Genomic DNA, 21350 nt, shown 5'->3' on the forward strand with positions numbered 1-21350 from the left:
AGGTTATAACAAGAAGCACGCAACTTGCTCCTGCTAGCATGCCCGTCGGTCGGTGATACAAAAGGAAATTACGATTGGAAAGTTACCGACGGACGGAGAGTTTTGTAAATTCTGGAACGATGCGCATCACTGGGTTGGGAGTTTTTTGGCGTTTGTACACGGGGCAGGAACACGGCAAGGCGACAGCAAGCGCAGCAAGACGCTAGAAAATAAGCATAATGTTGACATTTTACCCACAAGGACACAAGCAGTGGCTGGGTGTGTGTTTAGTAAGTGGAAAGTTAGTTTTAATTAACTTTGTCTGATGGTAGTGAGTTCATTGTTTACCGGAACTTACGAGCAGTTTGCCAGCAATTGTTTTTATTCTCGACTGCAGGCTGGATATAATTATAATATGATTAAAATATAATTTTTAATCCGTACAGAGGTACATAGTTCAACCAGCAAAAAGTAAGTTCTCAGCATCAGGTCAGAATATATCCAAAAACTTCTTTTATACAATAATTCCTAGCAAATTCACGAATTGTAACGAATTCTATGAATTCTAAGTCTTCGGGGTTTTGTAAATGACTTACTAGGCTAAGCAGACTTTGCATACTATATACAAATCTACAGAAATATCCCAGAATTCATAGATTTGGAGCGTTATGATGTGTGTGTTCTCAAACTTGAAGTAAGATGGATAAGAGTGAAATGTAAAAAAATAGTAGAATTAAGCTAGTTCCTAGTGCATTTTAATAAAACATCTGTGTAGTTATGTGTTAAGATAAAGTGTTTTTAGCATTTTATACAGGATTACAAACTTTGAAGACGACGATTCACACATGCGCCAGATCTCAGAGTGCCCAAGTAACTGGCCTGTGATTACTTAAGGCTGTTAGTTTCCCCTTTCCTGCTTGCAGAATAATTCGTTCAACATTGATTGTGCTCGGTTAAATCGAACCTAACTCACTAAAATACTTTAAACTTCCTATTGGGTCGATCTATGGCTTACATCTTTTTAGGAATTACCCTATGAGTCCTACGCTACAACTTCAAATCATGCACTTTATGCTACTGGATTTCTTTTTGGGCTTAAAACATGAAAAGGAATGGCATTACCGATGTAAACATACTTTTTTGGTATTGTGAACTTCAGAATTAATAAATATACCTTTCACGTTCATAACATTGTCTCTATAAATCCCGAGATATACAGATCCCAAATGTTCAGATGTTCAGAAGCCGTCTTATATCAGACCTTATTACCATTTATTATGCAATTTTTGGTTATGTGCTAGTTTTCTAGTTTATAATTCTAAAACACTTCTCACTTAGAGCTCTTATATAACTCCAAAAAAAAAATTTGAAGAATCTTTACTCGTTTTAAATCCGAAAATCTCAAGCGTCCCTCAAACTTCATTTTTTGAGAAATCGGTTGCAAGAATCCTAACATTATATTCCTTTTTCCATTCAAATTGGCTTTTAACAATTCATATGAAACAATCTTTTGGGCTCTCTCCAATGCTCAGAAATAATGTTCCAACACACAGAAATTAGAATTCTCATGTTTCGTGATTGCTTTTAACCATTCATCTTGAATTTAACTTGAATTTCCATTGTACAAAACGTTGATTTGACCGGCTTTGACTACTTCTTCGGTACTTGATACTTGTTGTGCGCAATAAAAAGGAATGCAATTATATAGCAGATAAGCTTCAATGTGCCTTAAGTCAAATCAAACGAAGAGTTCGAAGAAACGAAGAGAAGATCCAGTTTCTGTATAAATGGAAAAAAATAGTTATAAAAAAGCGATTAGCAAGTATGTAACTAATAACGACCAATGACAAATTCGGGGAACTTGCTGCCTGAAACGAACAACATTTCGCACGAAACGGGCCCAATGAATGGTTAGCTCCAATGGTAACATCCTTCTACGAATAACCAGCAAAGAAGATTTCTCTAAAACTGTTTAGTCGTGCACAAAAAAAAAACTTTTTTTATTGGCACAAATATACATTTTTCGCAGCAGTATCTCCATGTAAGCGGTTGTACTCCTACTCCTGCTTAACAAGTAGCTACCGAGTATCAGAATCGTTTCCAGCGAAAATCAGATTTCCATCTGCCGCTCTACCTAGCCAGAGGCCGATTATCATGATTATTGACAATAGAATTCCTTACACAATGCACAACAAGCAGCAGCAGAATGGGTGCCGAATCTACTTATTCCGTTTGAGTAGAGTCAATAGAGGGAGGAGTGTGTTCTGTCCAAAGACATCGATAGCGCCACTTGTGCCACCGGGGAAGCGTGCAGAAGGTACAGTACAGGAGAGTGATTCCACCTAAAGCCTACCCCAAATTACTTATATCATTGACTTTCGATGGGGGACTGACTCCAGGCAAGCAGGCACACCACCACCACCAAGCGTAAAAAACCCCCTCATGATTCAGGTGAATTTTTAACACCATTGGGAAAGATTTGCACACAGACAACGGAATGAAAAATCGACGCCCAACCTGTACCGGCGGAATCTCACCCCTCCACATGGCATGGCATGACGTGGCAGCACCGAGCTAGGGGGGAAATGCTGACACAGCGCGCACGGAAATTCCCTAAAGTACCGTCGCGCGGGAAAATCAGCCATTCATACCATAGAGGGTGAATGATATTTTCCAAAACCCAAGCGGCACAAGGGCTTTCCATCCATAACAATTCCGTCCAACCCTACGCTACGCTGCTAAGGAACTCGCCGGGAAGAAATTGCATCACTCACCCTCCCAATTGCGTCCCCCGCATAACGGAGCAAGGGGACCAGAGCAGCGAAAATTACCCTTCGCCATTCGAGGCAGCATCGAACAACCCCGTTGGTTAAAAAATTAAACAAACAAACAGCCCGAACCGAAATGCCACCGAATGCCGCATCCCGCCACCGCCAGGGAAAATGCCGTCGCGCAATTTAATCCCCCCCCAAAAAAAAACGGTAGATCACTTTCGTCACACAATCATGGTGGTACGCAACGGGGTACACTACGCCGCACACCAAACGGGAGGGTAAGGTAGTGTGAAGGTTTGCGCGTGCGTTTTTTTTTTCTCTTGCTCATCGAAGTAAGCAAAGGTCTTTTCTCCCTTCGCGTGGCGGGCTCGGCAACGTAGAAGAAGTTCTGCTGAGCAAAGGGTGCCGTTGATGCCCGTTCACCGTTTGCGCACCAAACACATTTTCCCTCTGGGCTGGAAAATTGCATCTACGGAAAATATAAAGCCCTTCCGCATCATTTCACCTTCCGAAGGTGGGTTGGGATTTTCCCGCACTGGTGGGGGGTTTTTTTGCCTTCTTTTGTTGCTACTGCTGGCTGGTTCGATGGCTCGTCGGGTTTCGCTTCGATGACGAACTTTGCCCAGGGTTTTATTTTGTTCGGGCGGCCACAGAACCAGTGCCGCGACTAAAGCACTAAAAAAGGGGTCCTTCTGTGTGTGTGTGTGTTTGTATGCGCGTGTGACCATCAGTCCGACAGAACAGAAAGGACCCTGAGGATGGTGTGTGTGTGCGTTCCTTTTTTTTATTTTTTTATTTCATGCTTCTCAAACGCAAGTGAGAATAATGTGGCTTGATCCCTTTTTAAATAACGCAAGCGGAAAACTCATCGGCCGGCCCCGGCTCCCGGCCCGTGTGCCCGGTGCGTGTTGGGCGTGAGAATGCTCGTAGCGATTTTTCACCTCCACCTTCTTCCCATCCGCGCCTGCACATGAAGGAATTGTACCCGAACGGGGGAGGAAGGAGCACTGTGTATGGTTAACGAATGGTGTTACAAGGCAGGTTCGGTAAAATGAAATGATGAAAATTGCATCACTCCGAGGATGTGTGTGTGTTTGGAGGGAAAAAAACTATCAAACCGAGGTACGAGGAACGGGGACGGTGGACCGGACGGTGCATCTCATTCGTTAGCTTCTGTCCATATATTCTATCTCGCACATTGTAGGGTAGAGAAGAGCCATGGTGCGTTGGACAGTGCTTGGTATTGTGTTAAGGGCAGTTGATAAATTTATTTATTTTTTGTGATTATTGTTATAAATTTTATCTTTTAAGTGTGTGTTTTTTTGCACACCAGCAATAGCAATGTTATAATACGTTTATGAATAGGGCATTTTGCCACTGTGATGTTGTGATGTGCTACGTTATGTACCTCAGGCATCGGTCATGGGCTCAAGCCTAGAATGAACCATCCCCGCTAGCAAGGATTGACTATATCCTGCTGCGTGGTAATGCATTAAGTCTAGAAAGCCTGTATGTGCCGGCAATGGTCGCGTAGGACGTTACGCCAAATATAAGAAGCTCCTGTGGCTGCTAATATCCTGGATGGTAGATACTACCATCCAATACTCCAATACTAGTGCTTGATTTCACAAGTTGATATATCAGTGAAAATAGTAAGAATCACACGTTTGCTATCGAAAAGCTTATACATTCTGTTGACACAGTTTCCAGTAGCGCAAAGACAGCAATAAGGTGAAAGTTTTAGTTCAAATAAACAAATAAACGTAGACGGAATTTTGCTCCGTAATACCGAGCTATAAACACAATGTATGCAAAACTTTAAAACGGTGACACTGCTCGCCTAACTTGCTACTGCCCTGTAGCGCATGCAACCGTTTCCTCCCTTTGACAACTGTCACCTGATTCTTACCTTAAAGTCATTTTCCTTCGCTGTCAGTTTGCGTTTACATGTCCGGGTTGGACTGTTAGTATCCATAGCACTGCCTTTTTCCAACACACTCTTTGAACTACTAAATTGTCTAGATTAGCAGAAAAGCTAAACACTTTTTCGTAATTTATTCATACAGCTGGTAATTTACACCTGTTTAAATAGTATGTAGGGGTCGTCTATAAATTACTTACAGGGGTTTTCCGAGTCAATTTGCAATGTCTACAAGATTTTTACAAGATTTCCACAAGGACAGAGGAGGCGTGGTAGGCCCAAATTGAGGTGGCAAGATGGCGTGGAGGCGTCCGCCATTAAGGCCGGGATAACGGACTGGCAGACGAAGGCGCGAGACCGTGAGCGGTTTCAAACACTCCTGAGGCAGGCCAAGACCGCAAAGCGGTTGTAGTGCCGGATAAGTACAAGATTTTTCATTTATAGGGAGATGTTTTTAAACAGCTGTCAAATGTTGTAATTTCATCACAATATTTGTTCAGTTCTTCCTTATAATTTTCAATAGTTCTTTGTGTTGTGTTGAAAATCATGTGTAAGAACAGAAACTTTATTATGATGCGAATACACCATTTGACAGCTGTTGAAAAACATCTTGGAGACCGTGAATTATGATGAGCACATTCGAAAGTGACTTGGAAAACCCAGTAACGCCAAATGATACAATGTTTATTATTATGTATTTGATTATTTAACACATAGATTTGAAATATATTTTCAGTTTTTCTAATATTCAATAACGCTGATATCAAAGTCTTTTTCCCACACTTTAGAAACGCTGAATTTGGAGACATAGTCTTTCAGTCTATCTGACTCTGACTGTCTGAATCTGACTCTATTTAATTTCAATATTACGCCTCTCCCTATTAGCAATACTGCCATTTTATTCGGTTGAAAACAAATCATAATCCTGCTAACTATTGTTCATGCTCTCTGCAAATGTTACGCTATTTATGGGATAACCCCTTATGACCGTTAAGCTTCTAGTGGCTTGCAGGTTTACACACGACATGATTGCACTTACAGCTACACCCATCACCGTAGTGAAAATGCCCTTTATTTAGTCCCCATTCCATGACACCTTCACTGGCATGCGGCAAGTGCAATAAATGCTGCTGCTCACAACTGTTTACTCTTATTTTATGCGGCGTAACGGCTACACGTGTGCATGTGTGTACAGAGGGCAACGAAGACAACGCGTCACCTCTGGTACACTCCTGTGTCCGCCTCCCGTAGCACCCTCCTGTGATGCAATTTAGTGTCTGAGTCGCGTTGAGTTTATGTGTGTGTGTGCGGTAATATGAGGGAAAACTGTCGAGAACGCCGTCGCCACCGCAGAGGGGAAGTCGTTTCTGTTTTGTTATGCAAAATTTTATTACATTAATATCACTGAGTGACTTTCTTCGCGTTCTTTTGCTTCGTCTTTTTCCCCTCCTATCGACAAGCGATCTTTTCGTCCGCCGCTAGGAGAGTGAACCGTGTGCCTTCACCTGCCACACTATTCGTGATCTATGTGGCGCACCGTTTAAAGGTAACGCGATTTCCACGAAAAGGGTACATTGTTTGCAACGAGACGTCGTTGTCGATGAGTCATACCATTTCAATAATGCTGCATGCTCTTCAACTACCAAATCCTTATCCGAGCGGAGGTATCAGATTGCTAATGATTCTCGCATGATCTCGCACGATGAGCGAGTGACAGGCTTGCGATCGGGGTGTCATTTCCTTCACCAAAAAAAGGAACCGGGAAGGATTGCTCGATGGGAGGGATTTATTTAATTTTTCCGAATCAATTTCCCCGGCAAAGATGCACCACCATTTCGCACGGTCGTTGAATTGCCTCGAGAGTGTTTGCCTATGAATCGAGTTGGAGTTTAACAAATAGAAGAAAAAAAATCCTCTTCCTTCCTCGAACAACGTTCCATTTGAGCGTTATTGAAAAACGAAGCGATGGCACAAATCGGCAGGAAGGGGAGCTTTAGGTCGCTCAAAGCCCGCATCTTCCGGAAGGTGGCTTGCCTGGAAGTAATAGCATGTTTGTACGATGTGAATCAGCTCGGAACTCGGAAAAACCAATCAAATCGCAGAGTCTCTACAGAAACGTGATAATACCAGCAGCATTCGCCCTTCGCTCGTTACTCGTCAATTCTCGCCGCGACAGACAATTCCCGTGACTGGGATGAAGACTGTTAAATTAAAAAAAAACGGTTCAGACATCCATACCGACGGGATAAAACGGGATGGAGGAGAAGAAAACGGTTCTAATCCATCGATCGTTAAATCTTGCCTGGCTGGAATTAATCGTCTATTAAGGCAATTAAAACTGTTTCCAAAACTGTGGCACGGATCTTCCCCGTGAACTGATCGAAACTGGTGGGAGAGATGTTTACTTTTAATTGATTCAAATTATTTCATTTTCGACGGATTCTATTGATTAAGGGCTTTGAAAGATGAGCGCATTAAACTGAGGTGGAAAGGGGATGGAAGTTATGGGAAAGTTTTAAACCGCTCTTGATCGGGGCACTGTATTTTTATTTACTTTAGCGATGGTACTGCAGGATTCTTTGTGATTGTGGCCCGTTCAATATCGTTCTAACCAAAAAATAACCTTCTTCTCAGTGCAGACGTTTGTTATAAATTGAATAATGAGGGTCTTGTTGAGGAAGAAGACTGAATAATTATACCTTGTTTGGCGAACCTAAGGGTAACCAATAATGAGACATGGCAATTAAAGGAGATATTTATTAACGGTGAACTTATTAAGACATTCTACCCAGTTCATCTGAATAAAAAAGACATCTTATTGTACGGTTTTGTGATCTTCCTAATTTGAAAGGGGTTGAAATCATATGAAGGGAGAAAGAGAGAAAAAAATCATTAGAAATCCTTTGCATTTATGTTCATTGCATAACGTGTCCCTAAATAAATTGTGCTCTTCGGTTGATTGCAGTACCACATCTGGAGTGGTATCTGAGTTTGTGACACTGCCAGGGGACCTTTCATAACAAAAAAAAATCCTCTTAAGTAGGGTTGACGTACGGATAGGTGAACGCATTTCTGAAGTCGTTCAAGATTTCGCCTATCTAGGGTCAAAGGTTAACTCCATCAGCAGCTGAGTAACGCGCAAGGATGCTGGCTGCTATCGCGTCATTATGTTGCTGGAAGTTCGGCTCACGACGGTGGAAGCTGGGAATATGTCGTACCTGTATAGTACCAGTAGTCACATAAGCCTTAGAGCCTGAGGTTCAAATATGCTGAACCTCAATAAGGGGTGGTTGATCGGAAGATACTTAAAAGGAGTTGTAAGTAGAAGGAAAATTGAGAAGCCGCGACTACAACGAGTTATGAGAGCTTTACGGCAATCGGGTGAGCTGGCTTTGCTATAAACATGGAACCAGAAGGCAGAGCTCCTAAAGTCCTTTTTGGGCTATCCATGAGTATAGAGTGGCGGGTAAGTATGTAAGCAAGTATTGGAACTATGAGCATCTCGAATTCTTCCTCTCACTCTGAGTCACAATGATTAGAAATCTTCGAATAGGATCATGTTCAAATGTTGAAAAACTCATTTCAATCTGTATCCTTACAAATTCTGTATCCTTCAATTCTTCAAGTTGGCAAAAGAAGGATACAGTAGAAGTGTGACATTTAAATTACAATCCCAGACGCTGTTCTGTTAGGTCAAATATTAGACAAATGTGTATGTACGTGTTTACGACTTAAAGTATCTTGTGTACGAGCAATATTAACCTCCGCAATATTTTTCGAAGAAAAAAACACAAATGCGGTTTTGAAACATGATTTGTGACGATACAGGCTCAACGGAAAAGAAAAAATAACCTTTCGACTTTTAATTCAATTTAAAATAACCCAATCAACGTAAGCAAACGTCCCACAGCTACCCACTCACATAATATCCCAACATATCGCTCGCTCGCTGAACATCCTCTTAATAGAAGCATCTTGAGTGACACTTTGCAAATGAAATTAACTTTTCGTCAAACAGTCAACGCGTAATTCCGCTCACACATTCCGCTCCCGCCAATTACCATTATCGTGGATTATTATCCATACCCAACGGAAAATCGCTCCCGTATGGAAAATCCACCTGAAAAGCTGTGCAAGCGCTTCCTGCTTAATTTATAGTAGCTTTTCTCCCAAACACGTGGCTATTAAAATTTCTCTCCCACCACCATCACACTAAATCACTCGCCAAATCCTAGCCAGCAAGAGCAGGTAGGATCGGTTTCGGTACAAGTCTGGTGCATTGAAGGTTGCTGCTTTCCAACTTGCTGAGAGAAAGTCGCTCAAAAAAACAACAAACCATAAACCATGCGCTTAGTCAGCGGCGTAGGAAAACAACTGGCAAGTGTGGCAGCATATTTCCCGTACCTAATTATCGGCCCTTCGGCCCTACTCGTTATCCAGCTTATCCAGCTGAAAAGGAAGCTAATGACAAGCTGTGAGCTTGCCTCAAACGCTCGCTCGCTCGCTAACCATTGCGAAGAAATTGTTATCATTCGTGGCGTGCTGTTGTTTGGTGTTTTTGTTGTGCCTTTCTTTGTATCGTTTCCACTGTCATTCCGCTGTGAAACTGTGCCATTGTGAAAAGTCATTACTGGAAATTTATTACACCCCTAGATATTGGGCCCCGGACTTGGTTGCAGCCACCAAACGTGACAGCCGTGGTGTTTGATGCCGTTTTCATATATGTGCATTCGGTATCGGTATCGGATAGCCGCGCGTAACACAACAAAAAAGACAAACCGACAACCGTTAATGTCAAATTTCCACCACCACCAAACCAATGTATCTCCTGCACTGTTTTTTGGCATAAATATTGTGTCCACTAGCTGTCAACTGCCGGAGAAAAGTAATACGGAATGAATGATCTTCCTTTCTTTCCCCCCTTTTCGTCTGGTGGTGCGAGGTTCCAAGAAGGAGGACAGACAAACTCCCTGGTAATGATGGTTAAATTTATGTAATTCTTCCACCTCGAATGCCATCGGAAGAAAGCAGACGAGCAGAAGCGAAAGGCATAAATCACTCGACAAGTTGTTGTTTTTCCTCTCACTCACGCTTTCCCGTTTTGTGGTCGGGGTTTTTTCCTCCGGTGGCATTGCTCCTCGCATCTCGCGCGTCGAAAACGCACTTTTCATTACATTTCCCTTCCCTGTTTTTTCCGTTTCGTTTTGTGGCCCTTCCCTGGGTCCCGGTACCATCCCGCCGGGGGTGGTTGTATTACAACGTTTCCCTTCAACCCAAAATATGTTTCCAATTTTCCTGTGGCCCAATATTTGAATGTGCCCCGCACCCGGAACAAATTAAAATCCGAAATCCGACATTGGTTACGCTCTGCTCTGCTTACTGACGGGGGCTTGCTGACATTTCGACTTTCCTTTCCCCGGCCGGCCTATCAATCAGTGGAAAAAGTTCGATGCGAAATAAAAACGGAGGTCGTAAAGGAAATTGTAATTATCAAAACAAAAGTTGAACTGTTAAACATGCCGCTACGGAATCTGTTGGGGGGAAGAATTGAATGATTGGAATTTGGTGCGAGTTTTACGGTTTCCACCCTGGGGCAGAAAAAAAGGAAAAACAAAAAAAAACCCCATCCTTCAGGTGGGTTTTCTCAAACGTTACACATGTTTCAGATCCTGGTGACAACGAGTTGGTTTAGGGAGAAGTTCCTACCCGGTTGTTTGTTAGACAGAGCTACCACCATTATTACATTGAACGACGCCAACATTTGCTGGAAAACATAGAAGGAAAAAAGCAACGGAAAACAATCGACAGGAACACGATGGCACCCCGGAACGTACGGTAACGTCTAAAACGTCGTTCACCACGATAAGGAGGGGAAGATGTTTCGGAAATTGGAGAAGGTTAGAGTGCTCTGTAACGCAAACAGTGTCTAATGAAGGGTCTAACACGCTGGCAAACGCCTTGGCAACATTGGTTTATATTGATGCTCCATCTTCGAAGATCGCTGCAGGATGAAGAAGCCAGGTGGAAGGTAAAAGGTAATTTTGGACCATGTTTTTTTCTTTGTTGGACCCCGGCCACGAGCGATGGAGCAAAACGCTTCCCCCGATGTCATGGTTCATAAAGTTAATGGGGTTTTCAAGCTGCTTCCCAGCCACACTTGAACTTGACACTTGAAGCGCTTTCACTTAGCTGTGCCCTGCTTAGCAAAACTTTAAAGTGTACCCTTTTCCAAAGGCCATTAAAATCTTTGCCACGAAGAGTGACTGCCCGGAATGTTTAAACAGTGTGATTAAGGCATAACCGAGCACTCGAAATCATTAACACGCGCTCCTTACCGTTCCATCTGGCACCAAAGCCAGGGTGTGTCACAAACAACGGCTACACGCAGAGCTTTCTTGCCGACCACAAAAGCTCTCCCAATCCAAGGATGCCTTCCTCCCATATTCTTTGGAAAACATCTTGTAACGTAGGCTCACTTCATGGAAAGGCCACACTGACAAGAGTAGTTCCAAGAAGCTGAAGTCGCCCGAGTGTCTCTCATAAAATAATTCACATTTTATACCTTTTACGCCCTTGTTACGTCCTGGTCGTTTGGCAAAGGTTTTTACACCGCAAAAGGATGCGCAAGGTTGGGGCAACACACACACACACACTTACACACCTGTGAAGTAGGTAAGACAGTTGTATTTACCAGGAAGAACACATCATAACACGATCAAAGCACAGCTTCCGTTCCAGCTTACTGCATGCAGCATCCCCCCCACACCGGCTCCGTAATGAAAATGTGACGAGATTCTTAGTAACTGTCCAACAGCACGTGTGTATCCCGGTCACGGCACCGCACCACGTCCTAGTAAATTGATGTCCAATTTAATGCTGCCGCTGTCAATGGTTAATGAATCATAGTTACGGATGGGGGAAACGCTTCTGACGTGAGCGGGAACGTTCGGTGGCTTCAGTGGTTTGCCCTCCAGTTTTCTGGTTTCAAAGTTTTTACTCGAGTGCATCGTGTGGTGTATGTGGTGCGCACCGTCCGATCGTTGTGCGTTCACTACCAAATGGATATTGATGACCTTAGCTTTCATCTTGCTGCGGTAAAGAGCTACGGTACGGCCGTTTGGCACCGATAGGCCAGTTTCACTTCATTGACTGTAATTCTATTAATTCTAGCCGTGCTTTTGTGAAGTGGCAGCCCCCGTGCACACCCCTCATTAATATACAATTCCAATCGCCAAACCATTCATCATCTTCAGCACTGCTTCGAACTGCTCCGACGGTAACGATCCCTATCTCGGAGTCGTCCGGACATTGTGACAACATTGTGCAGTAAACCTATGATAAATAGCACGAGCACCAGGACGCATTTTCCCGGTTCTTAGTGGGGAAGTTGAAGGACGATGGGCTCCATTCCCCGTAGCTTTCTCTATGATGGTCGTAATGAGAAAATTGTGTTGTGTAAAGCAGTCAGCAGCGCTGGCTCAAGTGGTGGAGCCGGCATGCTCCCGAGGTCAACTACTGTCAAGTGCTTCCCTACCCACCATTCCGGGGCATGTAGGCAAATGGGGCGGGAGAGTGAAACGCATCGGCAATCTGTGTACATCACTCAGTGGTTTTATCAAACAGTTCCGCCGTCGGTCGGTACGAAACGAAAGTTTGCGCTTAATTAGTTCCATACGAGAGCCAAGGAAGCACAGCCATCGCTGGGCCTGGGGAACCAGCGCAGCTGCAGATGTTTTTCCACTCGAATGCAACTTCGTCATCGCTCTTGAAGCGACAACTAAAGCTTAATAAAGCGTACTCTCAAGAGTGTATATGGGAGCTGCTTCTAGTACACGCTGTGAAAGACAGACTGAGAGAGAGAGAGAGAGAGCGAGAGGAAGGGACGTGCCTTTGCTAGGCCATCTGTGAGACCATCCCGTACAGCCGCAATGCCTCATTAACTGCTGTAATCATGTTCATTAGTAGGAATCTCGGTGCACCCCGAAAAAGGGCCTTAGGTGACCTCGTTTCTCACGCAGAAGGGGCCCCTGCATGGGTAGACCCCCTCTTCAGGGACTTGGACGAAGCAAAAAAAAATGTCCAACTTTTCCCACACACAAACACACCAGTTGCGAAGGAGCCGGAATGTTGTGAGCAGATCTTATTTCGCTTACTTACAGCGTACACCCCAAAGCCATCTCATCTCACCAGGACCGCAGTGGTACGGAAATGTTTGGATCTAAAGCCCGTTACTCTAGAGCCTAGACCGCACTCCCTCTTAATGTCACTAACTGATGACATGCTTGACGAGTGCCGGAAGAATCGCTATCGCTCGCGGGGCAAGAGAAGTGGTGTATGAGAATTTAAAGAAACCCCGGAAAAGGAACCAAGAACCGGGCAAGTGGAGAGAGAAAAAAAGTCGCTCCTTGCCTACGGTCGCTTTCAGCATCCTTATTTGTTTAGTTTCATACCCCCTCCCCATTTGCGCACTGGTGCCGTAGGAGCATGCTTACTTTTTCGGTGCGTAATGCGCCCTGTGGGATTAATTAAGATGTGTAAGACGTGCTGTGGAACGGAGCAACCTGTGTGAAAAGACTCGGGGTTTTGATGCCGGTTGCTATGGTAACACATAGAGGGTTGGCAGCAAAGCACAAGCGCACAAGCGTTGAATGATGGCTCTTGGTGGAAGGTCTGTCCTTTCCCATTCTCAAGCCGAGTTTCCCCCCACAGTGTGACACAGTTTTTCCCGGACCTCGGGTAAGTTAGGTCGGGGACTCGCGCCATGCCTTCGTCAGGCCATCCCCGTACGTAACCAGATGTTGTTTGTTTGCAGTGGATGGAAAACCTGAAACCGTCGCCGAGGTCCTTTTTAACCAACCCAGGGGCTAAATTGAGGAAGTGAAGCAAAGGAAAGAAGAAAAAAAACTAACCTTATCGTACGTGTGTGTACTTCTTAGCGAGGGAACGTGGACCGGGCCGAGCGCGATGACAGCAGGGACACGTCGCGCAACGTCCAATGTGTGGAAAGTTCTTCCCGAGCAAATGGCCCAGAATTGGATGCGGTGAGGCTCAAGTGAGGTGGAAGAAGCGATCGGAGAAGAAAAAAAGAGCGTACACGCACAAATGAATGGTACCACACCGGTGTGCGGCTCGGATGACGATGACGGGACCGAGTGAAGTGTTGTTTATTTTACCGCTTCGAGTGGTTCGATGTGCAGTTGGGAAAAGATTAGAATCCCTCAAGAACCTCGTGCTCTATTCGCATGCGGGACTCCCAGTTACGCTTCTTCAATGTTTCTGTGTGTGTGTGTGTGTGTGTTTTTTTTTCGCCACCGGTCTTTTCCAGACAACTAGAGCGGTCTCTAACGTTCTTTACCATTTTTTAGCATAATCAAATTTTCTGTTACTGTTTTTTCAGGTCCCCGAGACCTCCGAAGCCTACGCTGCTGATGGGTTTCGCATGTTTGCTATCTATGCCCGGCACCCGAAACCTGGGCTCTCTCGCGAAGCCCCCTAGAATTCCCATCAAAACGGAGGGATTCTAGGCACCAAAATCGCGCGCGTGCACACACACACGTAGCGAACGGTCTGAAAAACCGGGGGGAAAAAAGATAATCCCATCGAAAACATCTTCCAACATTTCCCAGCCGTCCGAGGCGAGGCATGGTTTGCATTGATTAAGTGTTTCTTTTCAAAAACCTACGTCCCTCGCTTCCGAAGGATTTAAGGCCGACTGTTGTGAAGTATGAACAAAAAGGTCGGGCGAAAAAATATAAACCCCGCTGGAAGCACAAATCGATTGCATGCCGTATAATGGCGGCACAAAGCGGCATTAAACCGCTCCGGTGCCGGTATGTTTGGCTCCGGTATGTTTGGCCCACGCGTATACCTCGGCGTATGTGTGGAACTTCGTTTACTCGCTCGCAATTAGAACCCGAAAGAAGGCCCAGGCGAGTAAACGGCTTGTTTCGCGCGTTTGTTTGATGTTAATGTGGTTGGTATGTGCGGAGGTGCGTGGTGCGTAAGAAAGTGCGTAAAGCACGTGCGAAAGCTTCCAGCCAGCAGCCATTGGTAGTATGTGGCGGGGATAGAGCCGGAATGTTTGAAATTGAATTAATGTAAATGCCTGCTGACTGTGTACGATGTGTGCGGTATGCTGGGCGCCGCTTTGTAAATGCCAATCATTTACAAAACGAGCTTAAGAAGGGTGTTCCGAATCTTGCCCGCGTAATGATGGGTGCCGTAGCCAAGGAGCTGATAAGCACATGTGCTGGGAGGTCTTTGAGCAGTTGATGACACTGGTTTAATTTTGCGCTTTCAAAGGGAGATAGCATTTGGACTGTAGAAAGCATTTTGGTACCTTTCGAAATTTGGGAGTATAATTTTTGAAAGCTAAGTACTATTCCTTAAAACAAAAGTCATTGCATTTAATAATGATAGATGGAATTCGTATGCTCCATGCATAGAAGACGATCTCCCCGACATCTGATCATTTTTAAAGCTATTCTCACTTTTTGTTCAATTTGGAGTTTAGATTTGATCCATTAATTACTCAGGTGGCCTACACCGGACTCGTGGTACAGTCGTTAAGTCGAATGACTTAATAACATGCCCGTCATGGGCTCAAGCCTAGAATGGACCGTCCCTCCGTAGTATGCATTTTTGACTATCAGGCTGCTAATGATTTAAGTCTCGAAAGCCTGTGTAAACCGGCATGTATGGCTGCGTAGGACGTTACGTCAAATAGAAGAACAAGAAGGCCTATGTCAGAGTAAAATTGTTTTTTCATCCTTGAACGTTTCTCATTGGACAACTTGATTGCACTTTCATTGCATTGGACAAGTGGAAATGATGTGGAAGTACAATACATACGTATTATTTAATAATCATACAATCTTGAAGAGTCTTATGACTTAACATTATGCTTATCTTGGGAATAATACAGCTAAAATACTGCTTAGTCTAACAGAAGCTTAGACATCAGGATTGGATGGCTAACGTGGGCCGCTTAGCGTGTGTCGTGCCCGGGGCGTACGAGAGTGTGTAACGAGCAACCTGTCGAGCAGGGCTCCCACGGTACGGCTGGCCACACGCCTAGGTTGTTTTAGTGTATCTGTGCATGTTCATATTTTTTGTGCTCTATTTAGTATAGTGTTGAACAATAGCACCTAAAACAGCCAATGCACAACATACTTCTTGTAATTTCACATAATAAATCTCAAACAAAGACTAAGCCCCATACATCAATAGCCTCCGCGCTAGATTCTGCTTAGCGCCTGAATGTATGCAATTGATTTTTTATTTTTATATTGCATTTTACTATTATCTTTTGTGACGGTTTAAGTAAAAGCATTACAATTTTAAGTTACTATTATTTTCCACTTAAAAAAATATAACAAAAAAAATCGCAAATACCAACAAAAGACAAGACAACACCTTTTTTGTGTTCAGCACTGTATTCAACACGCTTTTGAACGCTTCGTTCAAACCGCCCCTACTTTTAACGAAGCAGCTGTCAAACGCTCATGCCGTGCCGTTTGACAGCAAAACAAATCCGCTCGCCGCACAGAAAAACAATCTGCTCGCACGTGGTTACCGGGCCGCGAGCTACAATTTCCCTATTTTTGTTTGCATTTAGTTATTGAAACGTTGTGAAATGGATTTAAAAGCAAGTAAGTTGTGCTCGGTTAGTATTTTTTCCCTCATATTCGACTCAACACGTATCGCTCGCTTACAGAAATACTCGAACACTTGGCCGACCCCAAGCGGGACTTCCTCGGCAACCTCACGTACGGCATGAAGCTGTGGAAATCGCCCAGCTTCTACTACATGTCCAAGTACGACATTGTGTTTAACTTCTTCCTGGACAATGTGGTCAGTTACTTCAGCACGATCAAACGGCTGGATCGGGCCGAGTTTGACGCGTGCTGGCAAACCATCAACAGCTTCCTGTTGCTCCCGTGCTCGGCCAATGCACTTCCCGCGACGATCGCGAGACGCCTGAAGCAGTGCCTAAAATCCCTGCACGAGCAGACAAACGAGCGAAGGGAGCAGCTGCTCGAAACCTTCCTCATCGTAGCGTTCGATGCGAAGTACAAAAACTTCTACAAGTTCGACTACCAAGCGTACGGCTCGGTGCTGTGCCTTGCCCTTGAGTACTACAAAACCTGCCTGCTGCAGCCGGGATCGATCGGCAAGGAGGTGGAGGAGAGGATAGTGGATCGCATCTTTGCCGACATTAAAATCTACGCCAAATCGGCCGCCGGCAGCAGCAGCTGGAAGAGCGCATTCGAGTCGTTTCTGACGCCGCTGGCCGAGGTGGTGCTGCTGCTGGAAGAGCGTGGCGTAATGCGCCGCGAGGAGTTGCTGGCGCTGTTTGAGCAGCACTACTTTACGCCCGACCGCGTCAGCAAGTACAATCGCACCGAGCCGGGCTCGGCGCAGCAGCAGTCGAGCCTGTTTATGGGCAGCTTCGATGTGCAGAAAATCCCACTGCACGTAATTGCGCTGCTGATGGAGGGCTTTGTCCGTGCGTACCGGGACCTGAAGCTGGAGGTGCTGCTGTTTTTGAAGTACTTCCTGCAGAATGTGTTCGTAGAGTCGAAGCGCTCGATACTGGCCGACAGCCGGCAGGTTTACGCGCTGACCAAGTACGTGTTTCGGCTGCTGCGCAAGTACTTCATCATGGTCGACCAGCAGCTGATGGTGGACTTTAACTTTACCGACATACTGACGGAGCAGCTGAAGCGTCAGCTGGAGCTGCAGTGTGTCACCTCCGAGACGGCAATGCGGGACTTTCTCGAGCTGATCTGCACGATCAACGAGTACAATCCGCTCGTGCTGGAGCACAGCATCGTGGACATTATACTGCGGGTAATGTTTGCGCGCAAAGGGCCGGAAACGCTGCGTTCGTACCAGACGATGCTGATGTCGACCGTGAGCATGTTCATGAAGCTGAACAAAAGCGAAAACCTGTGCGACGAGCTGTTCATGAAGCTGAGCGACTATCTGGAGGAGAACGAGCTGGACGAAGTGTTGCGCGAACTGCGCAAGGGAAGCGGTACGGGAAAGCGGAAAAATGAGCACGTTTCACCGAATAAAACGCCCGCGAAGAAGGCGAGACTATCGAATGGATCTGCTGTCCAGCCCAATGGGGCAGTGTCGGACACAACCGATACCGTGTACTGGCAGGTATTGTTCACCGAACAGGGAAACAGCAGCGAAGCCAAGCGTCGTGCGGTACAGCAGCGTGCCCAGGTGCAGCACAACTGTTGGCCCGAGCTTACCTTCGCTTGGCCGGACGCTGACGGCCGGCTAGGGGAAACGATGAAGGAGTACACCAAGCAGCTGCTAACGAAGCGCAGCCTTTCGTACTGGAAAAAGTTTATGATCCTGCTGACCGAACTGCTCGAGCTGGCGGAGGAGCCATCGGAGGGTACGCTGTTCCAGATCGAGCTAGCGCTGTGCTGGATGTGCTACTTCTTCTCCGGCAACACGCTGATCGAACATTCGAACCTGTTCTGGCCGCGGCTCGTCAGCAGCATGCAAGAGTTCGACCAGCTGCTGGGCACGATCGGGCGCAAACTGCTGCCGGAAGGGAAACATCTCGACAAACAGCTGTACGGTGCGTTTTTGAACGTGGTGTACTACTACGGCAACTACCGGATGATGGTGTTTTACTATCGGCCCGACTCGATCGAGGAAAGCAACTACGAGCAGCTGTACGGGTATTTGGGCGAGCCGGAGTGGCGCTTGATCGAGCAGCACGTCCCGGTGAAAGAAATTCCCTTGCTCAATCGAGTGTTGCTGCAGAAGCTGAGATTGTCGTACTTCAAGCAGAAACAAGAGGAGCGCGAGCAGGAGAGCCACGTGGAAAGGCACCGTATGGTTGGACGAATTTTAAACGATAAGACAGGCGAACGTTTTCGCCCGCTTTTGCTCGATCGTTCGACGAACGTTTGGTTTCTGGGGCTGATGGATAGGGAGCAGCGACGGCACGTCGCTTCCCTGCTGCTCGATCGCTCCTACTGTCCGCTGGAGGACGTTCACCACATCCTGGCGGAGGTTGCGTCCGATCACGATCTGCTCGAGGTGTTCCTGCTGGGAGCGTACGGAAAGATGGCCGATTTGCTCGCGTCCGTTGGAGGTAGTGTGGCGACGTTGAATGATCTTTCGTTTGAAACGCTGCTCGAACAGGAGGAAGGAGCTATTGTACCGCAGCTGAGGAAGCGGCTGGAACAGTGCGCAAGTAAACGCGACGCCGAAACAATCACCTTGCCCGAACCGATCGCGTACGGTTTGGGGCATCTCCTGGACGTGCTGGACGAGATACGCATCGATTCGTACGAGCAGGGCAAGAAATCGTTGCTCGTTGCAGCTCATCTGCTGCTGCTGGCCCATCTGATGAATGCTTCCAACGCGCAGCAGATGGCGGAACGGTTTAAAGGCCAGCTTATAAGTGAGTTGTGAAGCCATTGCTTCAATTAATGAGAATAATAATTGGTAAATAATTACAGGATTTATGCTGCTCGGAACGGCGACAAGCATGTCAGCGTTGGTGTCGGTAGAAACGCTGTTCCAGCTGTTCGGTGTGTCGCCCGTTGTGATCATTCTGCTGCAACAGCTGGTCGAACATCTGACGGAGCAAACGTTCGGGGAGCTGAAATCGATTTTGGCCAACTTTTCGCCCGCTAGCAACAAACACTTTGAGCTGCTGCTGTTGATCCACAATTTCGAGCAAAGGGTATGTCTTTTCAAAAGCGCAAAAAAAGCTTTAAAAGTATGTTGCAGCATTGTTCCTTTTTTTTCTTTTGACAGAATTTACCCCGCAGCCGCAAATCCCCCGTGGCTGTAGAGGAACGTATCGCCTTCCTGGACGATATGGTACGCGCGATTGACAAGTATTTGCTGCAGCAGGATGGGCGCAAGCAGCGCAAGAAAGATGCGGAAGGGTTCAATCTCGCCGTTAAGGCCTGCCTTACGACCATTCGCCACAAAGCGGAGCGTCAGGTTGAGATGGACGATGAGCTGCGTGAGCACGTGCTCGGTTACATCAACCAGGCGGTAAGAATACTTCCTAGAAAAAGGCTACAAAATCAATCGTTCACGTTTAATGCTGACAAAACAAATGAACTCTTCCAGATGAAAGTGTTTACGCACAACGCCGACATGCTGCTGACGCGTGCCCTCATCCACAAGGACTACCTGCAGCTCGAACCCGCGACGGTCGGCGCCATCGAGGAAAAGTGCTGGCAAACGTTCCTCGCGCTGATGCAGGGCAGGACGGCAGCGAAGGAGCAGCCTCAAGAAATGGCGCAGAACGAGGAAAACCCTTCCGTCAGCAAATCGGACGAACAGCTGAAACGCATCGAAACGATCATTACCGCACTGGTCGCTCACTTTACGGAGGAGCAGTACGCGGAGAAGCTGAACCTGCTGAACCGGATCGAGTTCACCGCCAGCCACGAGCAGCCGGGCTCGACGGCCCAACCACTGAAAACCACCCTGGCCGTGTTTAGCATCCTTTCGAAGAAGGGCCTGCCGAGCACGGTATCGAAGGAAACGTGCAAAGTGTTCGTGCGCTCGTTTGCGGCGGTCGTTGCCCGCGACCTGATGGGGCTGTGCGTGCTGAGCCACCATCTGCGCGATGCCGAGCTGCTGGACACGGTGCTGGAGTGCTTCGGGACGATCATCGGCAACAGGAAGCTGGCCCTCTTTCCCGCCCTGCTAGACTATGTGCTGCAGTTTCTGAGCGCGATCAGCATTGGCAAGCGGACGTCGATACAGACGGACGGCGAGCAGGCCGCCTTCTTCAAGCTGCACCGTGCGATGGGCCAGGTGATGTACGGGCTGCTGCAGGCCCGCTCCATGTACGTGGCGAGCCGGCTGCCCAGCTACATGCACGTGTACGAAGCGCTGCTCGGTGCGCTGATCTGCTACAAAGGGGACGCGGCGCTCGGCAAGAGTTTGACCAGCTTCGAGATACTGACCATATCGGATCTACTCTTACCGTTGCAGAGGTACTGGCATTAATTAATTTTGTTTTCCTTTTTACGTTGTCTAATGTAAATGAATGTCTCTCTCGTCGCGTAACAGGATCGTTAACATTGCGTGCAAGAAGCTCCAGAAGCAGCTGTACCTACTGGCGCCGTACGTGCTCGGCCAGATACTGCACACGATCGTGCAGTGCAAGCGGGCCACCACCGAGCACAACCGGATCGCCAGCAACGTGCACAGCGTGTGCTTCAGCCTGATCGCGATCTACGATTCGCACGCACCGTCCTATCTGTTGCGCACGCTGGACGAAAGCAGTCGCCTGCTGTTTACCGACATTACGAAGCGGTACGAACGGCGCACCGAGCGCTTCAACAGCCACAAGGTGAGAGGTAAGTCGCATTGAAGCAAAGGAACCAGAGCTGTAAACATTTATGTTTAGCAATGTAAGTAGTAATATTAATGGAAAAAGAAAAAGGTATCCTATCCCTTTCCCGGTTTATGGATAGTGAAAAGAAAGTGGAAGTATTGTTTGATTATTTTTTTTTTTGAGAAAATACTATCATTATACAAATTCTGCTAAATTTACTACGCTAAATTCCTACGCTATTTCTTACGCTTATTCCTATACTAATCCTACGCTGCACATGTAATACCGGGTATGGTTTGTCGACTGGAACTGAAACTGTATTAGTTCCAGCACT

The 21350-nt window shown here is 46.4% G+C and overlaps 1 protein-coding gene and 1 long non-coding RNA gene across 3 annotated transcripts; both read left to right on the forward strand.

Annotated features, from left to right (window-relative positions):
• The first annotated feature begins 13269 nt into the window (after nt 1-13269).
• LOC121599604 lies at nt 13270-15503 on the forward strand. 2 transcript variants are annotated; one of them, XR_006005701.1, is made up of 3 exons: nt 13270-13410; nt 13487-13968; nt 14072-15503. It is a non-coding gene; the product is annotated as an uncharacterized LOC121599604 (long non-coding RNA). The 2 variants fall into 2 exon arrangements; XR_006005700.1 differs by having other exon boundaries at nt 13487-13964.
• Nucleotides 15504-16209: 706 nt separating this feature from the next.
• On the forward strand, nt 16210-21165 carry LOC121598470. The gene is made up of 6 exons (XM_041925359.1): nt 16210-16325; nt 16391-19111; nt 19170-19396; nt 19471-19716; nt 19795-20672; nt 20749-21165. Exons 1-6 carry the CDS (start codon nt 16310-16312, stop codon nt 21050-21052), a joined length of 4392 nt encoding a protein of 1463 aa, XP_041781293.1. The 5' UTR covers nt 16210-16309; the 3' UTR covers nt 21053-21165.
• Nucleotides 21166-21350: the final 185 nt, after the last annotated feature.

The sequence above is a fragment of the Anopheles merus genome, chromosome 3L, assembly GCF_017562075.2.
Source record: "Anopheles merus strain MAF chromosome 3L, AmerM5.1, whole genome shotgun sequence".
In the NCBI taxonomy this organism is placed as follows: Eukaryota; Metazoa; Arthropoda; class Insecta; order Diptera; family Culicidae; genus Anopheles; species Anopheles merus.

Excerpts from the sequence above, each read along its gene's own strand:
- LOC121598470 (XM_041925359.1), top strand. Across the intron at positions 19,112-19,169 it reads GTTTAAAGGCCAGCTTATAA|GATTTATGCTGCTCGGAACG; the intron begins GTGAGTTGTGAA and ends AAATAATTACAG. Across the intron at positions 19,397-19,470 it reads TCCACAATTTCGAGCAAAGG|AATTTACCCCGCAGCCGCAA; the intron begins GTATGTCTTTTC and ends TTCTTTTGACAG.